Below are 17,589 nucleotides of genomic sequence, written 5' to 3'. Positions count from 1 at the left end.
CTCCTCAGGCCAGGGAACTGCCTGCTGCCACGTTCATTTCTCCAGGTTACTCGGGCAGGGAGGAATGCCGTCTGAATGCAGTTTTCCTTGTGGAAAAGCTGAGGTGGAGAGAGTGCTGAGAGGAGGAGATATTTCAGAAGGGCAGGAAGAGTCTGCCTTGTACACTATTGCTACCCCAGTACAATGTTTGGCACATAGTAGGTGCTCAACAAATGCTTGCTGAATAAAGGAAGGACTGAAAGGAGGAAGAAGCCCTGTTGTTGGAACTGAAACTCAGGAGGTGGGCTGTGGAAATTCGGATGTTATGTCCAGGGCTGTTGGCAGCCAGGGTTTGGCCTCCTAATGCTGAATTTGTAAAGAATTCTGGTCTGCTGAGGTCCTGCTGGTCCTGTTGCTAACCTACAAGAGAGCCAGGTCTTGGTGGTGACTGAAACGCCTCCGAGTTCCTTCTTGTAAGTCGCTTTCTTTGGCACTACAGCCTGATGTGCTTGTGGTGAGTCATCCTGATGGCTGAATCACCCAAATCACAGTTGGATCTCTCACCCCTTCCTGTCACTTTTCCAAATTTCAGTTTACAGCCTGTTTTTCAATGGGCAGTTTTCAGTGAGCTGTGCATTTCCTGAGACCCCCCTACAGGGGCAGCATGATTTGGGAAGAGTAGACAATGGGTGTGTGTGCTGGCAGAGTCCCAGAGTTAATATGTACACACACACACACACACACACACACACACACACACACATACAGGTGCCAAAAAAATGTATACACATTTTAAGAAAGGAAAACTGTATTAAAATTGTAATACTCAACATATACCAATAAAAAAAGATGAATGCAAGTCACATTTGACTTCCGCAACTACAAGAGGTGCTCAAAGTGGTTACCATCAGTATCCAGACACTTCTGATTACGGAAACTACTGCTTGAACAACGTTGGCCAAAGTGTCCACTTGTATACATTTTTTTTGGCACCCCTGGTGTGTGTGTGTGTGTGCGTGTGTGTGTATATATATCTGATGCATGAGGTCATGGCATGCACACAGAACATACTTTGCTGAGTGTTTGATTCAGTCAACTTTGTATTTTCAGGAAAAAAAAGGGCTAGAGTATTATGTAGGGTCAGTCAGTATGGACATTTCTCTAATGTTTAAAGATAAGTGATAACTGGATTGACCTGTTTCCCAGCTCTGTGCTTTGTTGTAAAAATAGTAAAATAAAATCAGTTGTAGGTATGTTCCCAGAAAGGATTAAATGGGGCTAGTAGGTTCTCTATTGAGGAAGGAACCCAGCATCAGGTTGGACCCTTTTCCTTCTCGAGACCTAGACAATCTTCCAACGTCTTAAAATCAGATCACACAGCAAAACCGCATTCTGCTGCCCCTACCATCAACCCACCATGGTCTTTGAGGAAAAGGCCTCCTATTTTTCTTTAAAGAACTCTCTGTAGACTGAAGGAATATGTACATTGGCCAAAAAGAAGCCTCCCATGTTTGAGGACTTTTATGTGCGTGTGGTAAGTTGTGCCTCGGTGTGAGGAAACAGGAGCCAAGATATTACAATCAGCAGGCCCCCTTCTCCATCCCTTTGGTGCTACAAGCAATCCAGTTCAGTGAAGTGTCAAGAGGTAAAATCTAACAGTATCATGGCCATATTTACACCAATCTACCACAAATGACTGGGGCTATGCGAGGATCAGAGTTTGTCTTGGACAGTCTGAGCCAGAAATAGGACAAGGTTTATAAAGAAAAAAGGAAACACCTGTTTTCTCACATGTACTGCACATGCTGATTCGGTTCAGCGTCGCGTTCTCCTCTAAAGCGCTTAAGAGTTGGACACAACACCTTCAGGGTGTTCATCACTAACACAACTTAGACATGTTGACATTCCGACCAGGGCACAGTAGGGGGGACACATCCAGTGAGATTGCAGAACTGCTGTAATTTTTTTTCTAACACATCATGCCATCTGCACACATAATAAAAGGATCCAGTAGTTGCCATGCTCAAACAGGCCTTCTAGTGAAGGGTACAGACAGCTCCCCTCAAGGGAGCTGGAGTTATGCACAGTGATGAGAGCTGGAGGCAGTTCTCCAGCTAGTGGTCTGCCAATGGCCGCTTGGAATGAGTTGGCACTGTAGATTATGCACCACACTTGAAAATCCACAGCAAACTAAGATTTTTCCAAAGCCCATAATCTTGACTGAATGGGTGCTGTTTTTAATTTTTTTTTTCAGTTAATTTGGTTAATCTGTGAATGCTCCAAGAATCTCTTCTGGCAGTGCCATGAGTTAGTCTTTCTCTGAGGAACAGGCCATGTTCGTATCAACTGGCAGGACAGCAGCTTGGAAGGCTAACCAAGTTTATGGAGAACCCTCGGGTGAGGCTGCAGGAGGAAATAGGAGAAAACACAGCACGTTATTTCCTCATGTTTCCAGGAACTGGCAGGTAGCAGTTATCCTATTCAAACAAACCCGTACATCCTTAAGTTAAACAGAAAGCTCTTGTGAAGATACTGGTTCCTCAACTCTAGGACAAATTTATTATGGCTGTATTCTTTTTTTTTTTTTTTTTTAGCCATCCTGCCACCTGTTGGCAGCTCAGCGGCAGCTCAGCTCAGGCTGGGAATCAAACCGGCGACCCTGTTGCTCAGAGCTCGCACTCTTGAGCGAGCTCTTAACCAACTGAGCCACTTGGCCGACCCCAAATGGCTTGTATTCTTGAAATGTCCTTCTACCATTTGGCAGAGCATGGAAGATATCCATCTCAGGGATAGGCAAAGTTGCCTATGTTGACCTAAAAATAAAATGGCCTTTCAAAATGAGAGGCAATAAGCATTTATTTGAGATCAATAAGAACCACCATTCAGGAATCATTAATTCAGGTGGAAGCCCATAGCAGTCCTATTAGGAGACAAAGGCAAAAGGGTATTTATGAGAAAGGGAAGGGGAACAATTACATCACTAGAAGGCAGATATTGGTGCAGATAAGCTAACATAGCAATGCTAATTCTAAACAATGCTTTTAATTTTCAGTCTGGTAGTCATTAGTCTGTAGTCATCATATATCCTTGCAAACAGTTCTTTGGAGGCACAATGTTTCATTAGGCCCAGTCCAAAGTTTATTTCCTCTGTTTTAAGATTCCAAGGTTTGAGGCATAAGACGTGCAAGGTAGTTCCTCTGGCATGGCAGCGCCATCTCCATTTTAAAGTGGCTCTGTTTATTTAAATTTTTTTTATATTTTGACACCTGAAAGCAAGGGCAACACCAGGTCTCTGGAACTGGCATTCAGCCCCAATGGGCTGTGGTTTGGGAAATCATTTCATATTTGATGGGGTTTCATGCATTTACTTGATCTGGAACAAGATCAGACCGGGAATGGTGTGAAGGCAGTTTTTTGGGGGGAGGGGGCCACTGGCGGTTGTTCATTCATCAGGAAGCTTTCCTGGGATAAAATCTACAAGGAAATATTGGAAACAGTATGGCTGGAGCTCCTGAGTTTGCCAGTTGAAAAGTTAGGTTGGTTGAGTAGGCTAGAGACTAGACAGAGAAAGTCATTAACATCTGGCCAGAGATTGAACTACTTGAATTGCAACCCGCTTTTGACCTTGGTTTTTCTCATTTCCCTTTACTTTATCTGGATTCTCCCTATAATTCTTATATATACGTCCTCGTTTATTAGTTAATATAGGAGTGCAACTGAATGTTTTGCTCAGAAAAATGTCAATAGGAGCTTTATTTAATATACAAAACCATTGGACAGTGGAAGAAGATAGCAAGAGTTCTTGATGTTAAAAAAAAATCTACCTTGGTTTTAAAATTGGCTTTTCAAAATAAGAGAGAATGCACAATTTATAAGCAAATGTTTGATTAAAACTCACTATTTTGAAAAAAATGCAAAAACGAAAATAAGGTACTTTTGAAGCACGTTAAATATAAAATAATACACATTATTGATAACATTGTCATGAAAATGGAATACTAATATATTGCTGATGGCATTGTAAACTGGAAAAATAATATCAATTTATTTAAAAACTATTAAAAATTCACATTCTTTGACTAGTGATCCCATTCTAGGAGTATATCCTAAGGAAATAATCTTAAAAAATGAAAGAAACTATATCACAAATATGCAACATAGAGATTATTTATAACAGTGGAAAAATTGGAAAACAGCCAGTCTCCTATTGAAAATTTGGGTTAAGTAAATTACGATATATTAACAAGATGGATGTTTACATGGCCATTAAGGTAATAATTATGATGATTATGTAGCAACATGGTAAACAGTTATGATATACTACAATATAAAACTTACACATATCACAGAAAAGCACTGTAAGTGAAATAATAGAGGCATTAGATTTTTTTACTATTGTCACAATATTTTGCAAAACAGCAAAAAGTAGGCTCAGCAAGGTGCAGATTTGACTGTGAACATTGGCTAACTAAAGTATCCATGATGGTTTTCATTCACTAATACTACCGTGAAGATAAATACTTCACAATTTCATTAAGAGGTAATACTTTTGTATTATGGAAGGGAGGACGGAAGCTGACATGAGTAAAAATCTTCTGCCCAGGTCATCCTGCCAGGGAGGATTACAACCGGGAACAACAACAGAGATTTCTAGAACCCTGAGAGTATACCACCCTTAAGATTTTTGCTGGGCTGACTGAGTGGCTCAGTTGGTTAAGAATTAACTTAAGAGCACGAGCTCTGAGCAACAGGGCCGCTGGTTCGATTCCCACATGGGCCAGTGAGCTGCGCTGCGCCTAAGCTGAGCTGCCACTGAGCTGCCAATGGGAAGCCTGATGGCTCAGTTAGTGAGAGCATGTGCTCTTCACAACAAGGTTTCCGGTTTGACCCCCGCATGGGATGGTGGGCTACGCCCACCTGCAACTAATATTGAACATAGCACCTTGAGCTGAGTGACTGCGAGCTGCCAGTGGGGGGCCAGATGGCGGCTGTACTTGGAGCTGAGCTAGCTACGCCCTCCACAACTATGACTGAACATGGCACCTTGAGCTGGGTCCTAGAAAATCACAATGTTCCCCTTCCCCAATTCCCCAAGACTATTCCCCTCCCCAATTCCCCAAAAAAAAAAAAAAAAAAAAAAAGAATATCCTCCAAAATAAAATTTAAAACTGAATAATAAGAATAAAGAGTGAACTCTACTTAATTACTGTACTTTGGATCCCAAGTCAGGAATTGGGTTTATCACAGTTGTTGTTTCTTCAAATAACATATTGTCCACGTGAGCCTCTACTAGCTGATGGAAAGCGGATGTGTCTAATTTTAGCACGCAATAACACTTATTACCATGGACATAAGCTGAGCCCCTTATACGTTAAAGCTCTTTCACCTGTGGTTCCCCAGTACGCTTCCTAGGATCAGTACTATTGTTTCCATTTTTTTGGATAAGGAAATTGAGGTCTAGAGGGATTATTTGCCCAAGATGACAAATTTGAGAAGATCAAATCTGTTCTCAGAATCAGGTATGTCTCACTCTAGTGACATGCAGGAGTAACAGGGACAAATGTATAAAGTATAAGTACTCAGAGCCTTTCCCACTCTCCCATCTTCGAAGTAGAATTCTGTATTTATCCATAAGCCCAATCAGCACAATGGAGGGCCCTTGTGGGCAGGGAAGATAACTGGAGGCTAAATTAATTTATATTGGAAAGAGAGATATTAGAAAAAGCAGAGAGATATCCCTACAAGACATGAATACACCCAGAAGTAGAGGCCACAGAGAGACAAACTGGAGATTAGGGAGTGACGTAGGAGATCTGGGGTGACGGCTGCCCCATGAGTGGGACTTTTAGAAGAGGGGTGGCCAAACAGAAGAGTGTGCTATGGTATAATGCCCCCTTGACCATCTTCCCAAGGAATCACTATTCATTGCTTTCTGATGCTTTTGCAGTTACTTGTGTTTCTTCTGAATGTGTCACCAATGAATTGGGCTTTATGTGGGAGTAAGAGGCCCTTTGTTTACTCAGGTTGTTTGTACAGGTATGTGGCTAGAGTGAGGCTTGAACCGTTGTCTTTCTGCCACAGATGTACAGTGATGGCTCTGCTGTCTTCATTTTGCCAGAGATTTTTGTTATCTGCAATAGGAATCAGGTATGGAAAAGCTACACGAGGCCAAAATGCAAAATGGCAGCTTGCATTACATGGCTCTGGCTCTTTACAGGGGGACGCGTGTGATCTCTGAGAAGGTACATGCTTTGGGCTCCATCCCCTGGGCTTCAGCCATCCCAGACTCCTCCTCGGATAAACTACATAATTTGCAGCCTTTGCTCACCCTTTCCTCCTGCCTAGGATGCACCCACTAACCTCTCCATTTTTCAAGATCACCGCATGTGTCACTTTCCATATGAAGCCTTCTTTCCCCCCTGGATGCCAGGTGACAACTTCCCCCATATGCCATCACGGGATTTTAAAGGTTTACCACCAAACCCTCCATGAGCACTTTATTGTAATGTACCTATCGCTCCTCCTAAATTTTTTCCGGGTGATGCCATGTCATCTTGTTGTGTGTCTTCCTAAACACAAAGTGCAGTGCCAGGTATACAGAAAGTGCTTAATAAACAGTTGTGAAGTTAATGAAGAAAGGAATGATGTTGGAGAGGCAGAGTTTTGTGTCTCTCTCTCTTTTTTGTTTGTTTGTTTAATGCAATACCTAATTTTACTTGAGATTCATTTCTACAGCTCAGGTCTGATACAAAGAGGGGCATTGCTCTTTTTTCTTTCCCTACATGTACGGATTGGCTACTCAAGGAGCCTGGGCATCACATGGCGATGGCCATGTATGACATGCCGCTAACAAATAGCATGGGGCTCTTGCTCACATCTCTACTTGATGGGCCAACATTATGAGTTTAGGCATCTGGGAGCCGGTCTCTTTAGGCCATGAGCTTCAGAGCATGGGCTCTGTCCTCAGGAGGATGTAGGGTGACATCTCAGGGTCCCTCCTTCCCAGCTATATGATGTCAAAACATGAATTTCTCTAAACTTCAATGTCTTCACCATTAAAAGGTGATCATAATCCCCACCTCACTGGGGTGCTGTGATGATAAAGTGGGCTCACAGGGAAAGCATTCTGCATGGGGTTCAGCAAAGAGTAAATATCTGCTAAATGATGGTTACTATTATTATTATTATTATTATTATTATTATTATTATTATTGCCACAAATCCCCAAACTCTCCTAGAGAAACTAGAGATACAAAGAGGTCAGTGTCCTAATGCTATAGCTGGTGGCCAGGAAAAGAAACAGCATGCCTGGAGGTCAAGCCTTTGCACCCCTCAGGAGACAGATAACACTGTCCTTGCCTGCCAAGGCCACGGTCAACACACACTGGCTTCCACTCTCCCCCAGATTGGTGCAGTCATTAACAGACAAATTCACGATAAGGGGAGCTCACTTCAAAGGCAGGAAGGGACTGGTTGGGAGGCCATGGCCAGCCTGGCAGAGGATTCAAGCACAGGTGAGAACTGGGTATGTCCGGCTCTCCCTGCCCCACTCCAGCAGCAAAGGGCTGAAGAAACTGGTGTGTTTGGGGAAGAGTGAAGATCTGTGTGCAGGAAGCCCCACCTCTCACGGGCTGAAGGGAAGAAGTGAGGCACCATCTCTTGAAAAGGTTGTTTAGTGTCTTCCACTCAAAGAGAAGGGCCATATCTTCTATCTGTAAGTGTCTTTTATGTGACTCAGGTTTGAGGACTTGGAGGTGGACCTGAATTACGTTTCGATGTTGGAGTATTTGTATCAGGTACGAGATGCACATTCCAAAGCAGTGAGATCCCGGTGCCCCCCCCCACAGCCCATAATAACCAGAACTAACATTTATTGAGTCACTACGATGAGCCAAGTAGAGTTTTATAGGCAGTCACTCACTGAATCCTCACTGCCATCTTGGAGGCCTGAATTGCATTATCCTTGTAACACACCTGGAAAAAATGAGGCCAAGTTCATTAACTTGTCACAATCATAATGCTAGATGAATAGAGCTGGGACTAGAACACAGATCCATTCTCACTGCAACACATTCCTGATTCAATGAGAAATGTGTTAGGGAAGCGCATCCCCTAACTCCAACAGGAATGTAGAAGGGAAAGTAAGTGGCTGTGTTTGTATGAAATTGTGCTTAGCAAACATGAATCCTATACATGAAATACCGCAAATAAGAGGTTTGACCTAGAGAAAGCTGGTACAGGCCTATTTAACAGTCTAAAACCTTTCCCATGTCTCAAGCAGTGTTGCTCAACTGGGTGCAATCTTGCCCCCTAGGCTACATCTGGCAATGTCAGGAGACAGTTTTGGTTGTCACAACTTGGGGAGTCCTACTGGCATCAGTGGGTATAGGTCCTAGAATGCATAGGACAGACCCTCCCCGTCCCTCACTTCAAAGAATTATCAGGCTCAAAATGTCAATAATGCTGAAGTTGGTTTAGAGCAGCAGTTCTCAACCTGTGGGTCGCGACCCCTTTGGGGGTCGAACAACCCTTTCACAGAGGTCACCTGGTACTCGTATGTGGGCGTATCTGCATGTGGGCCTGGAGATAGATAGAGGAGCAGTGTCTTGGTTCCCAAGACCATCAAAAATATGTGTTTTCCGATGGTCTTAGGCGACCCCTGTGAAAGGTTGAGAACTGCTGGTTTAGAGGATACAGGTCCTTGTTTATCTTCTATCCCTGGTCCTGAGCCAAATATATCACTCCTAAAATAGGCCAAGATAAAAACCAACTTAAGTGTGCCTCTTGTGTGTGCAGGAAATAAGGTTAATTTCAAACCTCACTCCCCTCTTCTATTCATCATTTGCTCATTTTATTTGATTTTTATATTCAATGTAATCAAACCCTCTAATACTAAATCATTTCTAACTTTTAGAACCCTCACAGGCATGCCATTATAAGAATCAAGATTGGATGATTTAAACAGGTATGCTCAATTAATTAATTAGCATGGATGGGAGAAGTAAGGAGATAAAAGAAGGACAAAGGGAGATTTATGTGGCAATAAGACTAAACTCTGCTACCAGCCCTTTGGTGGGAGAAGTCAGGTGCATTCCCAGGCACACTGGTTCCATTTCTGCCACTTCCTGCCCCTTACAGGTTGGGGAGGAGTGTTTGCCCCAGACTATGATGAAAGGAGTCAACTATGCCCTGGCTGTGTGGAGTTGGAGGTCAGAATCTCAGGTGAGTGTCAGGATGGCAGAGGACTTGGGCTGAGGGCAATAAAACAGATAATGCATACAAACTAACCCGGGACTTCTCCTAACCCCTAGTAAATTGGAAACCACAATGACTTGGTGATGGTTAATTTTATATGTCAACTTGACTGGGCCACAGGCTGCCCAGATGCCTGGTTCAACATTATCCTGGGTGTGCTGTGAGAGTGTTTCTGGATGAGATGAACATTTGCATCTGTAGACTGGGTAAAGCAGATGGTCCCAATGTGGGTGGGCCTAGCCAATCCACTGAAGGCCTGAGTAGAACAAAAAGCTGAGTTGGGAGAATGTGCTCTTCCTGCCTATCTTTGGGTTGGAACTCAGTCTTCTCCTGCCTTTGGACTTGGACTTGGACTAGAACTTATACCGTCTACTCTCCTGGGTCTCCAGCTTGCAGATCTCAGATCTTCTCAGTTTTCATAATTGTGTGAGCCAACTCCTTATAATAATTCTCTAGATAGATAGATAGATTTCTCTATCTCAATATACAAGTAGATAAATAAATATATTTCCTATTGGAGAACAAGTATCTCCTATTGGTTCTGTTTCTCTGGAGAACCCCAACTAACAGTCTATAGATAGCAATGACCATAACAGTAGGCATTATCATTAATCAAGTACTCACCCCTGCTTAGCATCATGCTAAGAGCCTGTGTCCATTTTGCCATAATCTGAGGAGGTAAATACCATGACCTCACTGCAGGCATGCTTTAGAGATATTGTGGGTTTGGTGCCAGACCACAGCAATAAAGCGAGTCCTAATCTTTTTGCTGGTGCAGGGTCTTGCCTTCAATTTGTAACCAAAAAAAAAAAAAGCAACATCTGTGAAGCACAATAAAGTGAAGCACTATAAAACAAGGTAAGCCCATACACAGTTGAAGGAAGTAAGGCGTGAAGAGATAAATGACCTAACACAACGCTACAGCCTTTAGGCTAAGCTGTGAGTGATCCTTGATCTGGCTATGACAGGATTCCAGAAGTGCTAAGCAGGAAATATGAGGTCCCAAACCTTCCTGCCCTTTCCAGTCCATGGGGACATTTTCAGGCAATTATTTTTACCCAGATGGGAAAAGAAGGCCTTGGTCTTCATCCCCTACCTTTAGCCCTTGGTTTTATTGTTTCAATTAGAATGTGATTGGTTCCTGATCTTAAGAGGAGTCTTTCTGCATTTGGCTGTGCATCCTCATTGGCTTAGGCTGACACCTCTCTCTAGGGAGTTTTACAGAGCTCATGAGATGAGTGATGCTGGAACACACACACACACACACACACACACACACACACACACACACACACTGAGGGATAAAGAATGCATTTGTGTGCAAGCTGTCCCTCTCCTTTTTCTCATATCAGGTAAAAAACCAGTAACATGGCATGTGTCCCTTTACTGCTCCACTACAGGTAAAGCTGCTCATCTATACTAGTCCAAGTGGCTCAAACACCTCTTGGAAATTGACTCTGGTGCCTGTGGGTTAAATTGATTATCTGGATTTCAGGGTCTTAAAAACTCTGAGGTTCTCAACTTGACTGCATCAGACTCCTCTCAGAAAGGTTCTTAACATTTTTATTTTGTCCAGCCTCCCTCCATTTCCATTGACTCAGACATCCAGGGGGAGGTCTGGAAATCTTTGTGTTTAACAAGCAGCACAGTGATTCTTATAAAGCCAGCTTGGCACACATCCATGGAAGAATCTACATCTTTCCCCCAATACTTAAATAGTAGTTATTTATCATTCAGACAGAGAAAAGTGTGTAGACAGTGGGAACATTGGTTTATAGTCTTGTTCACTTCATATGATAAAATACCAAGAATGCTGGATGTACTATAGTGCAGTGATCCAAATATTTGGTTTTAGGAGTGGGGCAGACAGCGGTGGGGAGACCCAAGTAAGTTATCCAACCTATTCAAAGTCCTGGGGACTTAGGTATGTTCCATCATCCCAGTATTATTTAGTTTGTACAGGCCGATTCATGCGTCTATCAATCAAGTAAGAAAACAACATTTATTCCATTGAGCGTTTACTAAAATACCCAACATCGCCTTTGGGGCTGTAGTGCTTGGGGAGTTTCATACCTGTATAATTGCCTTTATTATACTCTATTAGAATCACCTGATGATGTGTCTGTCTCTAGACTAACGCTTCTCAAATGTTATTGTGCTTAGAATTCCCCTGGGAAGCTTGGTAAAGCACAGATTTGGGGCCCCAAATGGAAAGAATCTGACTCAGTAGGTCTGGACTGAGTTTGTGAATTTGCATTTCTAACAAACTTACAGGGGACACCGATGTTGCTAGTCTGAGGACCATTCTTTAGCACTACTGCTTCTAAACCCCAAGCTTCTTCAGGTAAAGAGTATGCCTTACTCTCCTCTTTCTGCAGTATGTGGTAGAATACCTAGACTATCGAAGGTGCTCTTGAAATGTTTGCTGAATGAATTAAGGAATGAATGAATGAATGGGTGGGGAAAAGCTACATGAGTGAGGTTAGCAGTTTCTTCAAGTATGGACAGAATTTGTTTGAGGGACATAGTACTGTTCTCTAATAAGAATCGATTTAGGAATTTCAGCCTACTCAAGTATCTGAACTCTATACATTCTCTGTAATAATCCAGGACACCTATCAAGTTCAGTCTCAGGGCATGACTTCCCAAGGAAAATGGAAAAACCTCACTCAGCTTTACGGCCATCTTGAACTAGAAGCCTGCTGGCAATAGTAGCTACCACCTTGTACCACGTGAGTACGAGATGATGCATTTCTGGGAGAAAGTATCCAGGCCAGATGCTCGCAGCACGGATACATTTGTATGGCCAATTGGAGGCAACCTGATGATTCCATTCTCTGCACTGGACAGAGGCAAGCATCTCAAGTCATTAAATTCCAACAGCCACTCTACAAGACCACAGAACCTTCCAGCACAAAACTGTCAACTGGCACACACAACAATAAATCTCATGATAGAGCATGAAAATACACTGTGAAGTTTAATCCACGTTGCCACTAACGTTCCCACCCCCATCTCCACAATGTCAGACTGGCTGGCAGATTATATCCTGAGGGACTGCGTCTCCCCTGCTTCTGTACCCCATCTCACTCAGGCACAGAGCATGGTGCCGTGTGTTTGTCAACTGCATGAATAAGCCAACTTCCTTTTCCTTTTTTGTTTTAAAGTCATCTATTCCCCTCTTTGTCTTTCTACGTAATTTTATTTTAATCTCAAAGGCCTCTCTGTAGACCAATCCAATAGCTTCTTCATTGGAAAAAAAAATGCTTTCTAAGATTCACTTCTTTAGAAACAAACATTAAAAAAAAATTCTCCACATTCTGAAACTTTTCCAAAAGGAATAGAATACTTTTTAAGGAGTATGTCAGGTATGCTTAGGGTTTCTCCTTTTGCGTGCCAAGTCTCCAGGGGCTAACAATGTCTCTTTTTGAAACAATGCTATACAAGCTAAATACATAGGAACAAATAATGCTGATAATAATAGTGGAGATTACCATAGAGAATCTTAGAGTGGAAGGTATTTTAGAACAGCGTTTCTCACATTTTAATGTGCATGTGAGTCACCTGGGTATCTTGGTAAAATGTAGATCATGCAGGTCCAACAAGATCTCAGGTGATACAAGTGTTGCTGGTCTTTGAGTGCTGCGTTCCACATTTCACAAAGCAAGGCCAGAGAGGTCTGGAATCTAGAGCAGTGCTATCCAATGGAGCTTTCAGCAATGATTGAAATGTTCTATGTCGGCTTTGTCCAATATGGCAGCCATTAGTTACTTGTGGCTATTGAGCACCTGACGTGTCTAGCGCCTGGAGGATATTCATTTTAAATTTGATTTAATTGTAATTCATTTAAATGCAAATGGTTACATGTACCTGGTGGCTACCATATTGGATAACGCAGCTTTGTAGAGTTGAAAACTGAAGGTGAAAGATTTAGTAAAAAGCTTTCAGAAAGAAGAAACGTAAAAAGCACAGTGGAGCCCCCCGTCTTCTCACCCATGTAGCAAATTTATTCTGATTCCCACTCTCCCCCTTCCTGTTCAAGGCTTCCCCTCTGTTCTCCATCATGTTCCCAGAATCACTCTATAAACAAAATAGTCATTAAGGAGGACTTTATAAACATTCTGAAGTGCAGAAGATTATCTCGTTTACATAAACCCTTTTGGGTTGGCAAAACTAAGCAAGAAATCGTATGAGAAACAGTTCTTTTGTTATGGGCCCTTTCACCTTGGGAGTTATGTCTAGCAGTATTCTGAAAACAGGCTCCAAGATTATTTCTTTGCTATGGGGTTTGGCCCTTTGGCCTGGAACACAGGAACAAATGCAAACAGCCCAGAAATTCTGGAAAAGTTCAAAAGGAAAAAAAAGCTCAGTTCAAGTTGAGTTCCCGCAATTGAGAAAATGCTGAGGGTGGGGAAAAGGTAGGGTTCAGTTTTGTTTAAACTGGATACATCAGCTCTCAGCAGGTTACAGTCTACATTACAGTTAACAAGGTTTGGGGAGCTTCCCTGGGCTGGCAAGTACTAATTTCCATTGAGGAAAAAGTTATGAGCCTTGGATGTCCTAATGATAACAGATCATTTCTCTGTGTTGGCAGAGCTACAAGGCATGTTGCTATGAAAACTGCATGAATTGGGCTATTTCTTTTGTGTACACAGTTTCCCCTTAAAAAAATCCTCTTGGCCTGAGTTGCAAACCTGCTTGGGGACCCTTGTGATTAATTGCTTGAACTGGCTGGTGGCCATCAGCAAGATCTTGCAATTTACCAGGTTCTACACCAAATTATGAAACTGAGGTTTTAATGGGATTTCAGGTAATAGAGCCCAGATGTCCAGGGCTATGATGTTTGAAATTACACTGTTTGAAAGGCTGCAGGGCTTAAATCTTATTTATTTCTTGCTTAGTAGATTCCCCTGTTCCCATCTTTATGTCATGCTGTACCCGTAAAATGGTAAGGCCCTCATCTTGACATATTGTACCTAGAGAAGCCATTCATGTCCACGCACCTGCGGCCAATAGCCTGGAGATACGTGAGCTCCCTACCTTCCTGCCCAGCCTCTGGGGATTACCTTTCAGCTAAGGATATGGTCATTAACAGCCCTACCGCCATCTTGCCGCTATGCAGCACTTAACTTCCAAATTGCTTTCACACATTTAATTGCATTTTATTCTGTCAGGGTCCAGAAGAAATAGGCTGAGACAGGTATTATTATCTCCATTCGCATGAGGAAAGCAAGGTACATGGGAGAGAAGGGATAATGATAGTTAACGTTGGTGGAACCCTTGTGAGCCAAGAAGTACTGTTCCCACGGAGTTCCATGCATCACTTCCTTTAAGCCTCATAACAGCTTCGAAGGTGAAATGATTATCAGCTCCACTTTGAAACCGAGGAAACTTCGGCGCACGGAGTTTGGATCACCCTGCTAATCACCGATGGAGCCGAGATGGAAGCTGGTACTCTGGCTCTTAGTCACACTGTGATGCCACCTCCCTAAACAAGTATCGTCAGCATCAGAGACAAGACCTGGAGCCTTGTTGCTAATGCAGCATTCATTTTCCATCATTTGCAAGATGGAAGAAAAATCCCAGACACATTTTTCTAATGAGAAGCCCCCTATATTCCTAGTCTCTGTTCTTTACCAGAACAACGCCACCTCCAGAGCGCTCTGAGGAGAAGAGGGGGATTCTGTTTAATGGCATCCCACTTGATAAGGAGACTTGGCCTAATATTCTAGGCCCTTTCTGAGCACACTTCCGCGTATCCTTCCAGCTGTATACACTCTACACTCCAGACACAGTAATGGATGAAATCTGTCCCACACTGTCCTTCCTTTCTGTCCGTGGTCTATCTTTCCTCATGCTCCTGCCCAGATTCTCCCCTTCCGACGAGGCCAGAGCACAGGCCACTTCGAGAAGGCTCCCCATATTTGCACAAAGCCTCTCTCTCCCTGTTTGGAAACTCTGAGTATGTTGAGTGAATGGATGAACAGTGGAATAAATGAACATAATTTCTTGACTGCTGTACCAGGCAGTGTGTGAAACACTGGGGATACAAAGATGAATTACAAAGGGCCTTCATCACTGCCCTCAGGTAGCTCCCAATCTAATGAGAGATGCGTACACAGGAAATGCACTGCCACATAACGACCTGCATGATATAGACGGGCAAGATTCCGGGGGGTCAGTGAGAAGAAGGGGTGCTCTTTGATGTTTACAGACATGCCCAGAAACTCTGCCCAAGTCTCATCCACCCTCCTGGTTAGGGAAACTTCCTGTGGAAAGGGCTTGTACTGTATGCATCTCTGTATAGCCCCTGAGCGCTCAGCATACTCTCTAACCTGAGCTATGACATGATAAATCATAGCAGTGTGAGAGTCTCTCTCACTGTGACAGGCAAAGCCTAGAAGCCTTCTCCCTCCCATCTTTTCAGTGGAAATGCAGGAGAGAGAGGCAGGCCCTTGCTGCTGCCTACGGTGGCCCCACAATGGTGCTGGTCCAGACAGAGTGGGACAGAGCAAGCTCCTGGGGTTTCCTTAGGGTCAGTGTGCAGCGGTGACCCAAACCATTGCTTTCATCTGTAAGGGGCCAAGGAATGTTTAATGTACCGCCTTAAAATTATAGTGCGGGCAAGTTTTCTCTAAACCTACTCCTGTTTTCAAGGGTTGGGAAACAGTTATTACTTAAAATGATTCCTACTTCAGAACAGTTAACTCTGATTCTTTCGGATTACATGGCCCCTTATGGAACTCTACACAAATAAGCTTTTTTTTATGGGTTACTCGTCTCAGCAGGATTGTAAGGGAATCCTAGGCGACAGTGGGGCCCAGCTCCATGGAAAGCTCTCTCTGGAGAGTTCGAGCTCGGTTTTGGGAGACTGCAACAGCATCTCATTCATATTCTTGAAGTTTTTGGAGACAGCTGGTGGAATGGCTGTCACGGCACAACGCTCTTATCTTCCAGAACCACCAGCCTGTGCTGCCTTATAATTTTAAGGAGTTGACGTAGGGTAATGAAAATAACCGGTCCTTCCACTTGCTAATTCTGAGACTGGTCAGGTTATTTAACCTTTCTGAGCCACAGCTTCCTCACCTGTAAAAGGAGGGAATTCAGGTGTATTTTGCAGATGTTTCTGTGAGAACTACTGTTTTTCATTGAATCCAAGATGTATTTTTGCTGTTGTTGTTGAATGTACCACTTAGAAAAGAAAAACACCCCACTGTTAATTAAACTATGACACGAGGATTTTTTGATAGTCCTAGACAAGGCATGATAATAGCATTTGTTTCTTTACTTCTTTCATCTATTCAAAAGAACCTGGCAATTTCTCTGTCTTCAGGTACAAGCTTCGTGTGTGACTGGCAATGCTTTTTAAGCATGCCAGTAATAAAACTCAACACACTTTCATCTACTTATGATATCTCCCAATCTTAGGTAGTATAAAGTTCATGATTGCTGCTTTGCAAAAAAACTATATGAAATTGAGGCCGTGCCTCCAATGTCAAATGTTTGCCTCACGAATGGTGCTCTATTTCCATGACTTTTGGTATACAAGATAAATTTTTGTTACAATGGCAAATTATTTTAAAATAGCAATTAAACTCAACAGGTGCAGTACTAATAGTACATATAACTTGAGTGAAGTCATGAACATGTAAATAATCACAGCCAAATTCATGCATGCAAGACTGCCATGCGACCTATTGGGATTCTAAGACTATCTAGATTATAAAATGTACAATTCAGCAATGTAAAAAAAAACGAGAAAAAAGTGCATCTCAGATGCAATGAAATACAGTTAATGAAAGAGCACATGTTATGGGTCTTTGCCAATAGATGCCCAGCAAATCTCAAATTCTTCCCCACTAAATAATGGAAAATAGTGAACCTCAAAAGAGGAGGTGGGACCTCCTATTTTTGCAAAGAGATAAAACACTGGATTTAAATCTGATTCTTGCTGGAAAAAAATTTATATTTTAGAAACTATAAAACCATGAATTATCCAAAGAAATCAAAGTATTTTTCCAAACACTATGTGAGAGATGGCTGCAAATTCTCTGTTGCAGCCCCTCTCCCTACTTCCCATTAAGAGGTGGCATATTTTCCCCTATTCCCTTGAATCTGGGGCAGACCTATGATTGCTTTGTCCAACAGAATATGGCAGACATGGCATTGGGCCAGTTCTGGGTCTCATCTTCAGGAGGACTGGAAACTTCAGCTTCCTTCTTCTATGTCACTATGCTATGAGTAAGCCAATGAGCTACATGGAGAGGTTCACATGGAAGAAAATTGGGGCTCTCAGCTGACACCCCGGCTGAGTAACCAGCTATCTGCCCAGACTAACTTGTCAGCCATTTGAGT

At 42.8% G+C, this 17,589-nt stretch overlaps 1 protein-coding gene across 3 annotated transcripts in view; it reads right to left on the bottom strand.

Moving 5' to 3' along the window:
- SAMD12 (sterile alpha motif domain containing 12) overlaps nt 1-17,589 on the bottom strand; it is a 389,349-nt gene that overhangs the window by 12,357 nt on the left and 359,403 nt on the right. For 2 of the 3 annotated variants that reach the window (XM_019642111.1, XM_019642113.1), the window contains one exon: nt 1,924-2,382. The exons of the other annotated variant lie outside the window; for it this stretch is intronic. In XM_019642111.1, coding sequence (XP_019497656.1) covers nt 2,360-2,382 — 23 coding nt within the window. In that variant the 3' untranslated portion in view covers nt 1,924-2,359. Of the gene's footprint in view, nt 1-1,923; nt 2,383-17,589 lie in introns of those variants that run through there. 3 annotated transcript variants of the gene reach the window in all.

This window comes from Hipposideros armiger, unplaced genomic scaffold, assembly GCF_001890085.2.
Source record: "Hipposideros armiger isolate ML-2016 unplaced genomic scaffold, ASM189008v1 scaffold_65, whole genome shotgun sequence".
NCBI lineage: Eukaryota > Metazoa > Chordata > Mammalia > Chiroptera > Hipposideridae > Hipposideros > Hipposideros armiger.
The sequence above is the reverse complement of the archived record's forward strand: the minus strand, read 5'-3'. Positions and strand labels throughout refer to the sequence as shown.